The sequence below is a fragment of the Symphalangus syndactylus genome, chromosome 19 (assembly GCF_028878055.3).
Source record: "Symphalangus syndactylus isolate Jambi chromosome 19, NHGRI_mSymSyn1-v2.1_pri, whole genome shotgun sequence".
In the NCBI taxonomy this organism is placed as follows: domain Eukaryota; kingdom Metazoa; phylum Chordata; class Mammalia; order Primates; family Hylobatidae; genus Symphalangus; species Symphalangus syndactylus.
Genome location: NC_072434.2, coordinates 21,900,279 through 21,916,595, shown reverse-complemented (window position 1 = coordinate 21,916,595; position 16,317 = coordinate 21,900,279). Strand labels below are relative to the sequence as shown.

At 51.8% G+C, this 16,317-nt stretch overlaps 2 protein-coding genes across 2 annotated transcripts in view; both read right to left on the bottom strand.

Moving 5' to 3' along the window:
• Positions 1–994, bottom strand: part of CACNA1S (calcium voltage-gated channel subunit alpha1 S) — a 72,904-nt gene extending 71,910 nt beyond the window's left edge. Inside the window, exon 1 of the mRNA XM_055233618.1 lies at positions 756–994. Coding sequence (XP_055089593.1) covers positions 756–907 — 152 coding nt within the window. The 5' untranslated portion in view covers positions 908–994. The remainder of the gene's footprint in view (positions 1–755) is intronic.
• A 1,506-nt stretch (positions 995–2,500) lies between these two features.
• On the bottom strand, positions 2,501–15,568 carry ASCL5 (achaete-scute family bHLH transcription factor 5). The gene is made up of 2 exons (XM_055234086.1): positions 15,468–15,568; positions 2,501–4,437 (listed from the first exon to the last, which is right to left on the bottom strand). The coding sequence occupies exon 2, from the start codon at positions 3,930–3,932 to the stop codon at positions 3,312–3,314; it is 621 nt and encodes a 206-aa protein (XP_055090061.1). The 5' UTR covers positions 3,933–4,437; positions 15,468–15,568; the 3' UTR covers positions 2,501–3,311.
• Positions 15,569–16,317: the final 749 nt, after the last annotated feature.

Genomic DNA, 16,317 nt, shown 5'->3' with positions numbered 1-16,317 from the left:
TCACTCCTTCCTCCCTTCCCCAAATAACCCAGATATTTTCATCATTCTGCCCCCCAGAGCAAACGCAAACATAGCATGAGTTTCAAAGTCCCTGTCCCTAGGGTGGCACGTCTGAGCTAGAACAACCAGGCTTGCTTGGCCTGTGTCTTGGAGCCACTCAGACCAGGCGTCTTTCAGACCCATTTCTCCCCTTGGCTCTGTCCTCAGCTGGGACCTGCCCCCAGAGGAAGCCTTCCCTCTACTCACCTCTGTCCACTGTCACCCCCCACCCAACCCAAACAAGGGAGAGTTTTCTCAAAGAGGCCATCACATCTTTTTTTGGTCCCTATCCTATTCTAAAGTGAGGCTGGTGCTTCAAAAACCTAGTGGCACCCCATGATAATGTGGATTTGGGCACACCTGGGAACAGTCCCTACAAAACAGGCCCCACCCATAGGTGGTCAGTAGGTGTCTCTGGTTGTCATGTAGGACTTGCGTGGCCCACTCAGGCCCAGGAAGCCCCACCAAGTCCTCCTCCTCTTCCTCTTTCTCCTCCTCCTCCTCTTCCTCCTCCTCCCCCACCCTCCTCCTCTTCCTCCTCTTCCTCCTCCTCCTCTCCTCCTTCCCCCAGCTCCTCACTCAATTCTGTGAGTTCACCCCATGTCTAAGTGCCAGGCCTCCCTGGCCCTCCTGTAGGAAGTTTGTGCTCTGTGATCACCCCTGAATCCCTCCCCCACGACGCACACTCCCCCCACGGCCTGGGCCCTGAAGGATACTTCCATTCTACGATGCTGATGCAGGCCTTCCTCAGGGGATTCTCCAGGGTCAGGCAGAACAAGGCCCTGGGTGGCCTTGGCAGAATCTCAGGAACCGGCTTCTTGGGCTGTTTCTTCCTCAGGCCTTCATCCTGGGGTGAGGACGGCTCCATGGCTTCCCTGGGAATCTGGCTTTCTCCTGCTCCCCCACCCCAGTGCCCTCTCTTCCCTGCGTCCCCAATGCCCCCGCCTTGGGGACTGGGCTGGCTGAGGCTGTCGGCTGAGCCTGCCCTGCTGAGCCAGCCGGGAGGCGGGGGCTGGAGTGGGGGCAGAAGGATTACTCTCCCTGCTCCCAGCAAGTAAAATTAGCCTCCACTCGGCTCCCTGCTGCTGGGCCTGAGCTCCTGAGGCCAGGCAGCTGTCATTCCATCCAGCCCAGCCAGTGACTTCCCAATCTGTCCCCTGAGGAGGGTGGGGGGTGGGGGGAAGAACTTACACACAGGCTTGGGATGGGGCAGGGGCAGTGGGAGACGGAGACAGGATGGAAGTTTTCAAGCCTGGGGCAACAGAGGTCAGGAAAGGGTAGCCTTGGATATGGAACCTCGAACTGCAGAGTGGCCCCCTCATGCCAAAATTAGGTTTCCCCCTCCTCAGCCCCATGACATTGTCTGGAGAAGGCACTGGGCAGCCTAAGTCAGGACAGCTCCACAGCACCCCCTACCCATCTCAGTATCTGCACCATCAGCCAAAACTCCCCAAGCATACCCTCAACCCACCCCCAAAGCAATCCCATGTCAGAGAAACAGTAAACCCCTCTCCAGTGGGCTGGAAGGCTTCCAGAACGACCCTGAGTGTGCACACCTGTGGCATAGCACCTGTCTCACTGTGGAGCATCTACTGTGTATCTTTCTTCCCCACCTCCTCCCACCCCTACAGGTGTAAAGCTTGTGTGCTTTATCTCTGGGACTCTGGCCCCTTCTCTGCACAGTCCCCACATGTACTACGCTCCCTGTAAATGTTCAATGAGGCCAGGCATGGTGGCTCATGCCTGTAATCCCAACACTTTGGGAGGCTGAGGTGGGAGAATGGCTTGAGCTCAGGACTTCAAGACCAGCCAGGGCAACGTGGTGAAACTCTGTCTCTACAAAAAATACAAAAATTAGCAGAGTATGGTGGTGTGTGTTTGTAGTCCCAGCTACTAGGGAGGCCAAGGTGGGAGGATCAGTTGAGCCTGGGAGGTTGAGGCTGCAATGAGCCAAGATCCGGCCACTGCACTCCAGCCTGGATGACAGAGTGAGACAGAGTGAGACCTTGTCTCAAAAAGAAAAGTTCATTGAGGACAGCCACGGTAATTCCAGCACTTTGGGAAGCCAAGGTAGGCAGATAACTTGAGGTGAGGAATTCGAGACCAGCATGACCAATGTGGTGAAACCTGGACTCTACTAAAAATACCAAAAATTAGTGGGCATGGTTGTGTGCACCTATAATCCCAGCTACTCTGGAGGCTGAAGCAGGAGAATTGCCCTAACCCAGGAGGCAGAGGTTGCAGAGAGCAGGGATTGAATCACTGCACTCCAGCCTGGGCAACAGAGCAAAGCCTGTCTCAAAAAAAAAAAAAAAAAATTCATTGAATGCATGAGCTAACAACACTGAATCTTAAATGTGCTGAGCTAACAGTGAACCCCACATACCCTCCCAGCAAGTACTCTGGGCTGGGAGTGGGAATGAGAAAGGGGCACCAGGAAGGGTGAGGGTAGACAATGATCTAGGAATGAGAAAATTCAACAATCCTTTTATTTAGCTCTTTGGTGCCAACACAGTGCCTATGTACCTATACGCACACCCCCCTCCCCCAAAGCTTACAGTCTGAGGGAAAAAAACCACAGTCCCCACCCAACCTGGGACAAAACTAGACGACCTCATGGGAGGGGGGCGGGGAGGGAGTAACCCCACCCCCCGCCACCAAGGAAGCCAGAGAACGCCACCAGGGCACACAGGTCGCCTCTGCTGAGTCTGTAGGTTCGGTCTGGGCTGAGCGCCGGCAGCAGTCTGGCCTCCCATCCCTTCCTCTGGGTTCCTTTCTCGAGGAGTAAGCGTGCTCCCAAAGAAGTCGCTAGTATTTAAGGCCATCTGGTGGAGAGCAGTGGCATGGTAACCGAGGGATCAAAGCCGGGCTCGCCTCCCGGGGACTCGCAGAGACTGGGCTGCGCCTGAGGCAAGGACCGACGGAGCAGAGGCACCTGAGGCCGAGCGGGAGCCAGACCCAGGGATGACCGTCCTGGAGTGCCCCTCTGCACCCCGGAGGCGACGCAGGACGCCCGGAGCAGTCCCAGGCCCTGCCCCTCGCTGCGCTCACGGAGCTCCTAGGTCTCTATCGTGCCCATCGCACCCGCTGCCCTGCACTTCTGCCCCAAGCTGGTGGATGAGGGAGGGTGTCGCAGACACGGGAGCGCCGCCGACCTCCTACAGTCACCGGCCTGCGGCGCATCGCTGGTGATCCAACAGCCTCCCGCTGCTCCCAAAAGTGGGACGGGGCCGGCGGATCATCCCCCAAGCCAGGGGCGGCCACAAGCTCGATCAATGGCAGGATTCCTCCGACTCCAAGAAAGGCGAGGGGGAGAAGCGGGAGGACTCAGATGACTCCCGCACCAGGGAGGAGGGCGCCCGGGCCTCGCCGTCGCCAGGGCGGTCGGGCCGGGGGGCGGCAGGCGGCGCGGGGCAGGGCCCGGTGCCCGGGAGGCCGCGGGCAGCGGGGGACGTCGCGCCGTCGGGGGCCGAGCTCAGCAGCTCCTGCAGGTACTTTATGTAGCGGATGGCGGCGCGCAGCGTCTCCACCTTGCTGAGTCGCTTCTCAGCCAGGGCGCCGGGGAGGTGGCCGCGGAGGCGCGCGTAGCCCTCGTTGACGCACTTGACGCGCTGCCTCTCGCGCTCGTTGCGCTTCTGGATGAAGGCTGGCTCGAAGGGGTATTCGTAGACCCCGAAGGCGCCGGGGAAGGGCACGTAGGGGAACACCCCCGCATAGGCGTCGTAGTAGGGCGGCTCTGCTGGGCCCGGGTACAGCAGGAAGGGCACGTTGCCCAGGGACTCGGCGGGGGGCAGGGGCGCCTGCCGGGGAGGGGGCATGACGCCCAGCTGCATGCAGCTGGGGGGCCCCAGAGGCCTCCGGTCCACCAGAGCCCGGCAGAAGTTATTGTTCATGGTGCCGCGTGGAACTGCACCCAGAGCGAGGCCCCCACCGAATGGCCCCTGCTTGGGGTCTGCACGGTCTCCACCACTGGGACAAGTCACATCGCTAGCAGCAGCTCCTGGGTACCAGGACTTGCTAGGGCCTCTTTTCGCCCTTTAGGGTGGCTTCCAATGACTCCCTAACAAGAGCCATCGCCCTAGACAAGTGTGGCCCTTCTCAGGGGGTCGGTGCACGCCTTCTCAGAGCCAGCCCATGGCGCCGCGGAACTCTGAGGGCCCGCACCCGGTTCCGCAGCACCCATGGGCACGGCCACAGACCCGCGCGCCCTGCCTCTTCCTGCCGCCCAACATGGGCACCTCAGGCCAAAACCACAGGCTCCATGTCCTCCACCCCCACCCTAGCGCCTGGTCCTTGGTCCTCACGGCCTTCGGGATCCCCGGGCTGTCCGGGGTCCCCAAACTGATGGCTGCTGTTAGGAGTGCGCCAGCTCAGTGGAGGGAGTCCCGGGGAACATTTCTAAAGAAGAGGAGAGCAGAGTGAACGTATCAGTTAGGAAAGGCCTGTATTATGGGCTTCTTTGTATCATCCCCACCCGCAAACGGGATTGTAAGCCTCATGAGGAGAGGCGGTTGGCTACTGAAGGGGCACAGATCTGAGTTAAAATCTTGTGCCCACCCCTTAATAGTTGGGTGACCGCTTTGAGTCGTGGTTTCCATAACGGAAGGGCAAGGGAAACATCCTTGACAGGAAATTAATAAGATATGAGAATCGGCTGTGAAAAAATATATATAAAAAACACCTCCTAAAGGGCGTAGCTTATAAAAATGCCCAATTTTGTCATGTCCCTTGAGAGTGGGGGATTAAGTCTCATCACTGATCCCTTCCAAAGTCTTACATTTAGAAGAGGGTCTGAGACTGCTTATTGAATTAGCAGCAGCAACCATCAGCCAACGAGGGAAGCCAACTCTTTATGGAAAGGAATGCCTCTTTGATAACAAGGTAGGTGTTGCTGGTCCATTCAAAGTCCCCTGTCTGGCAAAGGCAGTCATCAAAGCCTTCCCTGCCCCAGTCCTTATGGTCTAGGATACACCTTCTCACCCCACCCTGGGTTTCTCCATGGCACCTAATGGAGGCATCTATTCTTTCACCTGTATGCCCTGAGCCTAGCCCAGCCCCTGTTGAGTATTAGATGCTCCACAAGTACATGTGGAATAACAGAGAGACGATTAGGCAGAAAGCTGGGTTTGTCAGGGTGGGACTGATTACACGTAGCCTTTCACAGGCTTTAGGAAGCTGTTATTTCAGAAATAATTGGTGTGTGCTGAGTTTAGGTGCCACCAAGCTTCCGTGCATGTGGTTATCAGATCCAAGTTAGGTGCCATTTTGTCTAGGAAACCTCTCTGATCGCACTCCCCACTCCTGTGTGTGTCTACAGTGTCCCATAAGTGCCATTTTAGCACTTATCACACTACTCTATTATTTTTTCCCTCTTCATAAAAGATGCTCAGGACTTAGCGAGCGAGTGAGTGATGGGCACCCTGACACCTTGGCCACTGGGCACGGCCTCTCCAAAGAGGGGCTAGGTCTCTCTCTGACAGGAGGAGGTCGTGGCAAACTCAGATTCCTGAGAATGTCTCCTTCTGCACCCTCTCACCTCTGTCCTTTTTGCAGGCCCTGAGTCTGTTTCCAGCTAGCTTTGTCCTCCACACTAAATGAGGACCAAGAAAAATCAACAATGATTCTAAGCATCATGGAGACTTAGATGTGCTCTCAAAAGTGAAACCAGGCCAGGCATGGTGGCTCACTCCCTTCAGCACTTTGGGAGGCTGAAGTGGGCGGATCACTTGAGGACAGGAGTTCGAGACCAGCCTGGCCAACATGATGAAACCCTGTCTCTACTGAAAATACAAAAACTAGTTGGGTGGGATGGTGGGCGCCTGTAATCGCAGCTAATTGGGAGGCTGAGACAGAAGAATCGCCTGAACCTGGGAGGTGGAGGTTGCAGTGAGCCAAGATCATGCCACTGCATTCCAGCCTGGATGACAGAGCAAGACTCCATTTAAAAAAAAAAAAAGAGTGAAACCAAATGTCTCTGGAACTCTTTGCTCTCCGGATCTCTTTGCTCTCCGGATCTTACACTTGGCTTGTGCTGGCTCTGGTCCTGGGGGCCCTCTCTACATCTCTCTGCTTTACCCAGAGTCCTGCCATCCTTGATTCCAGCTCCCGCCCATCCTGACTGCCGGAGCTCTTCGGCTTCCAACATGGGTTGTGCATTCTAAGGTGGCACATTCTTTTTAAGGTTGTGCATTCTGTCTTCAACCAGAATGTAAGCAGCTGGAAGGCAGGGGCTAGGGCTTTTATTTCTCAGGTAATGCCTATCAGTCCCTTGCTCAAAATGATTTTCTAGCAGTTCTCTCTTATAGTACAAATTTGGGATCCAGACTGCACTCTCCCATATGATCCCTGTCTATTCATATTTGACTTAATTCTTTAAATTTAATTTGATAGGGGTCAGAAGTTTATGACAATTTTAACAAGTACAACTTACTATGTTCATGTTGATTTAATATTCATAACTTATTTATTTTCCTTATATACTATTTACATTTTTTCATACAACAATTCAGAAAGGTGATTCAAACAAGAAACTTCACAGCTGGACTATGTATTTCTTGAGCCAATTCTGTCTTTACTGTTAGAAAAGAACTGATAGGCCAGGCGAGGTGGCTCATGCCTGTAATCCTGGCACTTTGTGAGGCCGAGGAGGGAGGATCACTTGAGCCCAGGAGTTTGAGACCAGCCTGAGCAACATGGCAAAACCTTGTCTCTACAGAAAATTTAAAAAATTAGCGGGGTTTGGTGGCATGTGCCTGTGGTCTCAGCTACTCAGGGAGAGGCTGAGGGGGGAGGATGGCTTGAGCCCAGAAGGCGGATGTTGCAGTGAGCTGAGGCTGCACCACTGCACTCCAGCCTGGGCAACAGAGCAAGACCCTGTCTCAAAAAAAAAAAAAAGAACTCATAAACTACCTGCTATCTGCAAGGTAGCATAGGGGAGTACACACCTGCAAGGGAATTGTATTCTGCATCTATCACTGAATACCAGAAGCTGAGGAACACTGTGTGGCATATTACCATTAAGCGGCATGATTTTCATTCAGTAAATATGTACAGAGGGTCCTGGATATCCTGGGACTGCTCTAGGTAGTAGGATAGAACAACAAACAAACATTGTAGTGAAATAATAATAATAACGATAATCATAGCTACACTTATTAGTCATGTTGTACAACACACTGTGCTAAGAGCCTGACATGAATCATCTCATTTAATTCTCACGCCATCCTTGAGAGGTAGGTACTAATAGTCGTCTGGTTTTACGGGTGAGAAACTTGAGGCACATGAAGGGTAAGTCACTTTTTAAAGGCCCACTGTTAGGAATTCATGAACTAATAAAAGTTAATCCACCACCTCAGTTTCCCACCTCTTCCTTCAGTATTTCTACTAGTGGCTTCTCATCTGATCAAAGGAACGGAGCGGTTTACACTGACCTAACAAGAGGAGCTTAGTAAATTATTCCTGCTGGAGAGGAATTACAATTATAATTATAATTCCTGGAGGGGATGTCCCGCCGAAGATTCAAATTATAATGCTGTTATTTAGCTTCTGCTAAGAGAAGAACTAAAGGTCACCGTTGTCATCTTTTGGGAGGGTAGCACCCCCTTGAAGATGTGTTTGGAGGGTGGCCCATGGAGTTCTGCTGCTGGGAAGATGCAGACTGGAGTATCATCAGACTGAGTCAAGCAGCAGGAGCCCCCTTGCCTGAGCTTAGAAAACCTGAGCAAAGGCCCCAGGAGGATCTATCAGTAGCAGGGAACCTACTCATCGGCTAAGTTCATGGGACTGGGCAGAACCAACTATCAATAGCGCCACAGTGTGGTGGTGAGACGCAATGGCGGCAACAGATTGATGAAATTCGCACCCCGACCCACGGGTGCTGAAGTCATCACTTCCTGTGACAGCTCTCTTTGGGGACTGTGGGTCCCTAGGTCTCCTGGAAAATTCAGGGTAAGAGAAGACCCCTTAGGAAAAGCTACTGAGTTTTCTGTCAACATCTACTAATTTTCTCCCTGTGTTTGTGAAGCAATTCATATCACTTAAACTTTCACTATGTACACATACATAAAATATGTATTAATACAATTAGATGTATTTTGTTGTTTTGAATTAAAAATAGCAGTTGCATCAGCATTAGGCAACTTACTAGATAAAAATGTGGCTCTGAAACAGTGGAAGAGCTTTCCCTCTACTCTTAGCCCCCATGGTGACTGCTGAAAGAGCTAGTTGAATGAACCCATTGATTGCATTGAGTAGGCACAGATTATTAGTTGCAGGCAATGCTGTCCATCTTTTTAAGGGGCCCTGGTTCCTCTCTGGGACCGGAGCCACTCCTTGCCCTCAGCAACCCCATTCATTACCAGCTGTACTCTAGTTTACTTTACCCTGGGAAGCAGCCGAGCAGATCTCCTTGGCAGGAAGTAACTGCTGTTGCTCCCCAGAGCTTTCTTCGTGGTGCAAGCTACACTGAGCTGTTATGCCTGCAGTCTGCGCTCAGTTGTACCATGTACAGTTAGTTTGTTTAGGGCCAGCTATCATCAATTATTGTGCAAAGAACTTTCTAATCCTCAAATCTGACTTGCACCAGAGAGGGTGCCTTGCCAGCGGGGGTCTCCCAGGCCTCCTTTGCAATGCCTTGCCGATTCTAATTGTGTAGCATTAGTGTTTGCCCCACCCATATTAACCCCTTGTTGTCCCTATTGCCAGAGGATCTCACTGTCTACACCGCTGGGGATGGCATATTATCATGACTTGCTGTTAATGGTTTCATACTCATCCCCTGCCCATCTCTCCCAGGCCTCTCCTTGGTGCCCACCGTTCACCAGGGCCCTGTCTCCCCACCCTCTTTAGCCTTATACTCTGCATGGGCAACAGGCAACCTGAGGGCCCTCTCCCCAGGGCTCTTCCTATCACTGCCCCCAACCCAGGCTGTAAACTGTGAGCCTAAGAACTCTGGTCTTATCCTTCTTTGAGACACACAGTACAAGCTCAGTTAAGTGTTTGTTGATTGACACTGGTGGGAAGCCCTGGGGAGGCAAAGGCAGATGCGAACTTTGAAGAAGCAGACAACATAATCCTACCTTTCAAGCTTTCCTCATTGTCTTTAGCAGGACTGGAACCAGAGTTGGGGGTCTGAGGTCAGGAATTGGCTGAACACATCTCTTTCAACAGGGAACCCTGTTGGCTCTGAAGGAAGTATTGGGGAAAGTGATTCCATAGTCTTCTTCTTCTCTTACCACTCTGAGAGATTTCTGAGAGTTGACCAGTCCATAATGCTGCTTTTGGGCAGCAACAGGGAGACTGCTTCCATAGCCTCCCCTCTACCCGCTGCGGCCAAAAACTGGGAACATTTGTAAGGAAGCCCCAAGGACTCAGAATGACAGAACTCATTAGCTTTGTGGAGTCCTCACACATCCCCCTGCCTCCAGGCAAGGTGGTTGCTAAAACCTTTCCCCTAAGGGCTCCATAATTTGAGAAATGCAGCTCCCCGCATTTCCCTCCTTGCATACCCACATTAGCATCAGCCCTTGGAGGGCACGTTAGCATCAGAGGCCCTGGGAAGCCCTGCCTCTGATGCTAACGTGTTTGTATTTAACCCCCAAATTCCCAATGGAACCACAGAACACTTTAAAAAATGGTCTTAAGCCCACTAACATCAAACAGAACACACTTCAGGAAATTCTGCCTTTAAATCTCCAGGATAAATATATATTTTTTGAGAAACAAATAGGGGCTGGGTGTGTAGCTCACACCTGTAATCCCAGCACTTTCGGAGGCCAAGGTGGGAGGATCGCTTGAGCCCAGGAATTTGTGACCAGCTTGGGTACCTTGTACTTCTAGTCTTGTTTAAGTCTTACTCACCGCTACAGTTTCCTTTAGGAATTGAGTTTTGTGCATGTCAATTTATTTAGCATTCATTAAGCAGGCCATCTTTTTATCACTAACTTGAAAAAAAATCTCTCATTAAATATCATATTCATCTTTCATTAGGTTCTGCATACTTTAGTAGAGACCCCATCTCTACTAAAAATAAAAACAATTAACTGGATGTGGTGATGCATGCCTGTAGTCCCAGCTACTCAGGAGGCTGAGGTGGGAGGATCAGTTGAGCTCAGGAGGTGGAGGCTGCAGTGAGCTGTGATTGTGGCACTGCACCTGGCTGGGTGACAGACCCAGACCCTGTTTCAAAAAATCCCCCCAAAACAACAACAAAAAACCAAATAGGAAATTTTACAATCTCCCTTGGGGGGTCTGTCACATAACCTGTAAATATTCCTAGAAGGATAACATTACCACCCCCACCGCATACATAGTGAACACTCCAGACCACATATTCACCATAAACAATCCTTTCAGAATCTTGACGGGTATAGTTTCAACGTTGGTGGGAGAAGGGGCAGCCAGGCTCTGTGACCATGAGCCCACATGGCACCTTGCTGGGTTAGAAAACGATGCTTCACGCTCTGGGTGGGTGTTGTGTAGGCGGGATTCCAGCCCCACTTGCCTCCTTAGCCTGCACTGAATGAGGGAGTACTATCCATGGGCCCCAGAGCCTGCTTAGCCCTTCACACTGCCCTCACACCATCCTCCCTGCCTCAGGTTTGGAAACCTCCGTTGCTCCCCAGCAACCTGGCTGCATCTAGTTTCACAAAGAGAAAAGCTCACAGAGCTTTGACATGGGCTGACCAAGCCAAGTCCTCAACATGGCATCACTTTGCTGAGAGTCTTAAAGAAGATAAACAGGGTGGAGAAGGAAGGGCTTGTGTGGATTAGGTGCCCTCTGATGGCTGGTGCTTTGTGACGTGCTCTGCTTTCCTTATCCCATGCCATCCTCACACCTGAGAGAAGGTATTACTATTCCTGTTTACAAAAGAGGAAACAGGCTCAGAGAGGCTGAGAGAGCTGCTCAGGGTCACACAGCTGATTGAATTTATCAGGGTCTCATTGGGTTGATATGAGGACTTTCTTGGCCGGGCAGGGGTCCCCACCTTTTTTATGAGTAATGATTGTTACAGGATCTCCTGGGGGTGGAGCTGGGTGAGGAACTTAGTCCTTCCCAGTTCCCTGAATATAACCAGGCATTTGCAATGCTGTGGAGTCATGGGAAGATGTTCCCAGAGGCAACCACCCCACTCCTAAACCCTGATCACGGGCTTTAGATTAAACTGGCCAGGATGAATCCTGGCGCTGCTCTTACTGGCTAAGTAGCTTTAGGCCAGTTACTGACTTCTATAAGCCTGTTTCCTCATCTGAAAAGTGAAGGTAATAATACCTACCTTAGAGGTTACCGTAAAGATAAAGGTAATGTATGTGAGCCACGTGGCACCTAAAAGCAATTGAATTAATGGTAGCTCTTATTGCCGGTTAGGGATGGGTGACCTTCAGAAAAGCTCCCAGAAGCTCTAGGACCCTTGGATGTGGCTAAGAGAAGCCCAGGACGGCAGGTGCCCCACCAACATTGTTCCACCAGTGCTTACACCCAGTAGCTTCCTATAGTCACATGTGTCCTGACAGAGTCTAAAAGAAAAATTCTATGCATTAAATGTCTGATTTTTTCCCTCAAATCTTTGAATGAAAAGGGTAACTGAATTCAAATAATTCTAATAAATTGAATTTATTCAACCATGTGTTCTATTGCCTGTCAATCCACCTACCAAATAACATCTCCTGAGCTCCTTCAAGGAATCCTTCTGTGGGCTGGGGACCCAGCAGAGGACAACTTCTACTAAACTGCCCTCAGTTTAGTAGAAGAGAAAATGACTGCATCTTAGTGCCCATACACATCTGGCACTTACCTATATGCCAGATGCTGTTCTAAGTGTGCTACAAAACTCTCATTACAACCTTATGATGTCAGGACTGATGGTATCCCCAACTTACAGATGAGAAGAACAAGGCACAGAGTGGTTAAGCAAATTGCTGCAAGTCACACAGCTGATAAATGTTGACCTGGGATTCAAGGGATCCTTTCTACACTCTGGGACTGGGGCATCGTCATCCTGTCCAGGAATGAATCTTTCTTAGCCCAGAAGAATAAGACTCAGATTCAGAAGAAAGTCCATTCCCTTCATTACTCCTACCACCCCACCCCACCCAAGGGGAGGAGGAAGACTCTATGGCTCAGGAGCCCGACACCGGGACCCTTGTCCCAAAGCCACCAATAAGTGCTAATGGGACTCTGCACAAATCTTACCATCAGATAAAACTGCTCTGTACTTTGCCTTTCGGGGAGTAGAAATACCTTCCGAGGGGTCCAACAACCTCACTGGGGGTGGGTTTTGGGGTTGCAGAAGGGAAAGGTGAGACCCTGGCCAAAATTGTGACTGGGAACCCAGTATTTAACTTGCTCTCTCTGGCTGAAGTGACTCACAATGTGCAAATGCAAGTTACCACAATTCCTGTTCTCATCACTGGTTGCACACATAGGTGCTCAAGGGTGTTCCTGAATGCTTATGATTAATCAATGTTAATTTCAAAGAAGACAAAGAGGAAGGAAAGTCATCCTACAGACACACTGAAGTCATGGTCAGAATGAACCAGGCGGTTATGCAGATGAAATCAGTTTGAACCCCGGAAATTCAAGCTGTGCCTGAGCCTCCCTTGATGAGGAACAGTCAGCCTCAGAGCTGGGTCCACAGGCTAGGAAGCCAGAGAGGCTGGGGTTGAGGGGTGGGTACCATGGAAGCTGCTCCCAAGGGTGCTGCCTGCCAGCCTCTGCCCTCTGAGCCGCCCACCCATCATCACCGCTGTCTCCTCCCTGGCCTTCCTAGGCTCCAGTGCCAACCTCCAGCAGAGTCATGCCCTGGGGACCATATTATTGCCAACTCAGGGGAACAGAGGAAAAAGGATTCTCACTCCCTTCTCTACAAAAAGGAGTATCCCTTGCAGGTGACGGGTATTTCATGGGGGAAAAAACCCCTTAGGGGCCACAGAACAAAAGTTTGAGGGTTCGCAAGGAAGATGGGTCTGGTGGCCTCTCCAGATCATATTAATAGATCCAGAGAATTTGTAGGTGGGAAGTGACTGCAGCTGCAGGGCTGGAGGGAAGATGGTGCCCGTGATGAGGGAAGCAGATTCATGAACCAACATTGTTCAGCACTCGTGATGCTTCACACTCTGGATCTCATTCCAGCCTCAGGCTGTCCTTGTGAAATGGGTGTCTGCAGCCCACACTCCACAGGAGGGAGCAAGGCCAGGAGAGCCTGGCCCTGTGGCCAGGGTAGACCATGGCCCTGGTTCTCCACTGCCCCCACCCCAGGTTTCCCTCCTAGTGGCTAAGTCCCTCGCAGCTCCCTCTGCGTGCAGGCTGTCACTGGGATTCTCCAACCTGTCTCATGCATGCGGTTACCTGTATTTTAGAGGGAACTGGGGCTCTCTGAACTTGTCATACCTTGGCTTATGACCAGGGACTCTGGAGCCAGCCAGATGTGTCTAAGAATCCTGGCTTTGCCACTTCCCAGCTATATGACTTTGAGCAGGCCTATTCCATTTTCTCTTCTGTAGGCTGGGGAGAGCAACAGTACTCACTTCCTAAGGTTACTGTGAAGTTCAAGGAGATTGTGCATGAAAACACCTTGGCATGCTTTGTGGCTGGGAAGTGCTCAGTAATCAACAGCTGCTCACACTCCCAGGCCTGGCATCTAGGTTCCCAGCAGTCTGCCATCCTTCTCTCCAACCTTCTTTTCCCCCATATCCCCAAATCAGCCCTCAGCTTCAGTGTGAACATAACTCTCTTCTCTCAAGCAGCCTCTGCTTTCTCCCCTCTAGCCCATGTTCACAGAGTTGCTCCTTTCCGGGAGAATCAGCCCCTTGCCTTTCCACTCATCCAACTCCTACTTCTGGAAGCTGTTTGGGTCTTTCTTTGTCCACAGAGCTTTGCTACCCTCTCCTGTTTCTGCTCTTTCTCCTTCTCCCTGAATCCTAAAGCCTTGGTGTGTTGCTCTCAGTGGTCATAGCTGGTTGGCGTGCTCTCACCTTGCTGTTCACCTTGCTGTGCTTGTGTCTTGCTCTTTCAAGGAGCAGGAGTTCCCTGAAGGGCAGGAACCTCATGCTCCCTCTGTATCCTGCAGGCCCAGCCCTGCCCGGACACATAGGAGGTGTCCAAGAAGTAGCCCGATGTGGAGGGGTAATTGAATTGCTGCTGGATGAATGGCAATTGAATGGAAACAGGTGAGTGTCACCAGTCCATGACTGTTATAGCAAAGCAGGTGGTCTCACGAGCCGTGTCACCTTCGTTTAATGTCTGTGGTAGGGCAGTGATGCAGAGGTCTGAGCCTGAAAATACAAAACTCATCCATCCAAACTGCCTCCTCTGGGAGCAGGATAAAAAGCACAGGCACTGAGTGGGAGGAAAGGCTGTGTTCTAATGGGGACAGAATCTTGGCTCACACCATAGGGAAGGAGACTATTATTTACTAGGCACCTTACCATGTGCTAGCAATTTATTTATTTAATCTCTTCAAGTTGTCTTAGCTCTTTTAAATTTTTTTTTTTTTTTTTAAGTAACAGGATCTCACCTTGTCATGTGGGCTGGAGTGCAGTGGGATGATCATAGCTCACTGTAAACTTGAACTCCTGGGTTCAAGAAATCCTCCTGCCTCAGCCTCCTGATTATAGCTACACACCACCATGCTGGGTTGTTAAAAATTTTTTCGTAGAGACAGGATCTCCAACTTCTGGCTTCAAGTGATCCTCCCGCCTCAGCCTCCTGAGTGGCTGAGATTACAGGCATGAGCCACTGTGCCCCGCCCTCCCTTAAATCACTTTCTATTCCCATTTTACAGATGGGGAAACTGAGGCTCAGCAAGCTTAAGTGAGTTTAAGGGGGATTATATTTTTAGTAAATAGCAGGATTAAAAACAACAAAAATATTTATATAACATTTATTCTATGCCAAGTACTAGTCTAAGCACTTTACCCATTTGATTCTCACACAGTGCTGTGAGCCGTATACTATTATTAACCCACTTAACAAGTGAAGGGACAGGGACCGAGATATGCAAATGGCCTGTGGTCCCACAACAATTAAGTAATGGAGCTTGGGTGTGAGCCCGGGCCATCTCTCCCGTGGTCAGGCCCCTCACCACTGCTCTGCACCTCCTGAGCCTGCTCCCAAGTTGAGACCCAGGCCCAGCTCTCCTCCTGCCTAGACCCATCATGTCGAGCAAGTCCATGGGAAAATGCCTGCTCAGTGGCAATGTCCTTGGCAGCACAGCTGATCTCGCCTTCTCCCAGCACTGGTGGGTGCCGTAACCCCAGCCAGCAGGTGGCTCGGCTCTGTTTTCCTTTCCTTTGGGTAGGAAAGCCATCAGGAGTGACTAAACCCTGAGTAAACACTGTTCCTGGCCTCCCTCCTCCAGGCCAGGTGGGGCCATCACTATTTCAGGATCAAACTCGGGCACATCCCTCAGCCACCACCTTCGCACGGTTACCTCTCTGGGTTTGTTCCTCCGGCAGCGCTGATCCTGATCAGTGGCTCTTGAACCTCCTGGGGGGACTGCAGAATCTCCGGGGCTGTCCGCCTGCCCAGCAGCACCTTCGGCAGCCTCTGGCCGGGCTTTCCTGCCACAGCACCGGGAGCCAGGTACACTTTACCTGATTCAGCTTCAAACGGCAACACACCCAGAAGGGGAGGGAGGAGGGGCGGCAGGGGGTGGGGGCTCCTCTGATCTGGGATCGGCTCCCAAGGAGGAGAGAGGGCCACTCCTGGCCTCCTGTGATTGGCTGCCCTGAGTCTGGGCAAGCGACATGCAGCTCTGGGCTGGAGCCTAGGAGGAGTGGGGATGATGTCCTCCAGGGCGCTGCCCTGCTGAGAGCCAAGGGAGGGGGACACATCTGGCTCAGCTGATAGGGAGCCTCAGATAGCCTCTGGATGGAAGTCTTTGCAGCAGGAGGGACTTGAATTAGCGTGTAGGCAATGCGTCGTGAGCGTGAAGGGCGAGAGACCAGGAACACGCAGGGAGTCTCTTTTTATGGGGGAAGTCCTTATGGTCAGGAGAAGATAACACTCTCTCTGGAGTGGCTTTCATGATACCAGTTTGGGGGTGGGGACTGTCAGGTGATCACTGGGCACTCCAGGGGTTGAACCGGGGACTAGGAGGGCTGCAGTGGCTCTCCAGGGACACAGTGCAGGGCTGGGGGGCACTCGCACAGCCAGCCTCCGCCAGGACTGCAGGGGAGCTGCAGCGCACATGCACAAAGCTGCCTGAAGCCAGAGCTGGAGGGGCCCATGGAGGTCACCAAGGCCATCCTCCCCAGTGGCCAGCTGAGGAAAGTGGCACC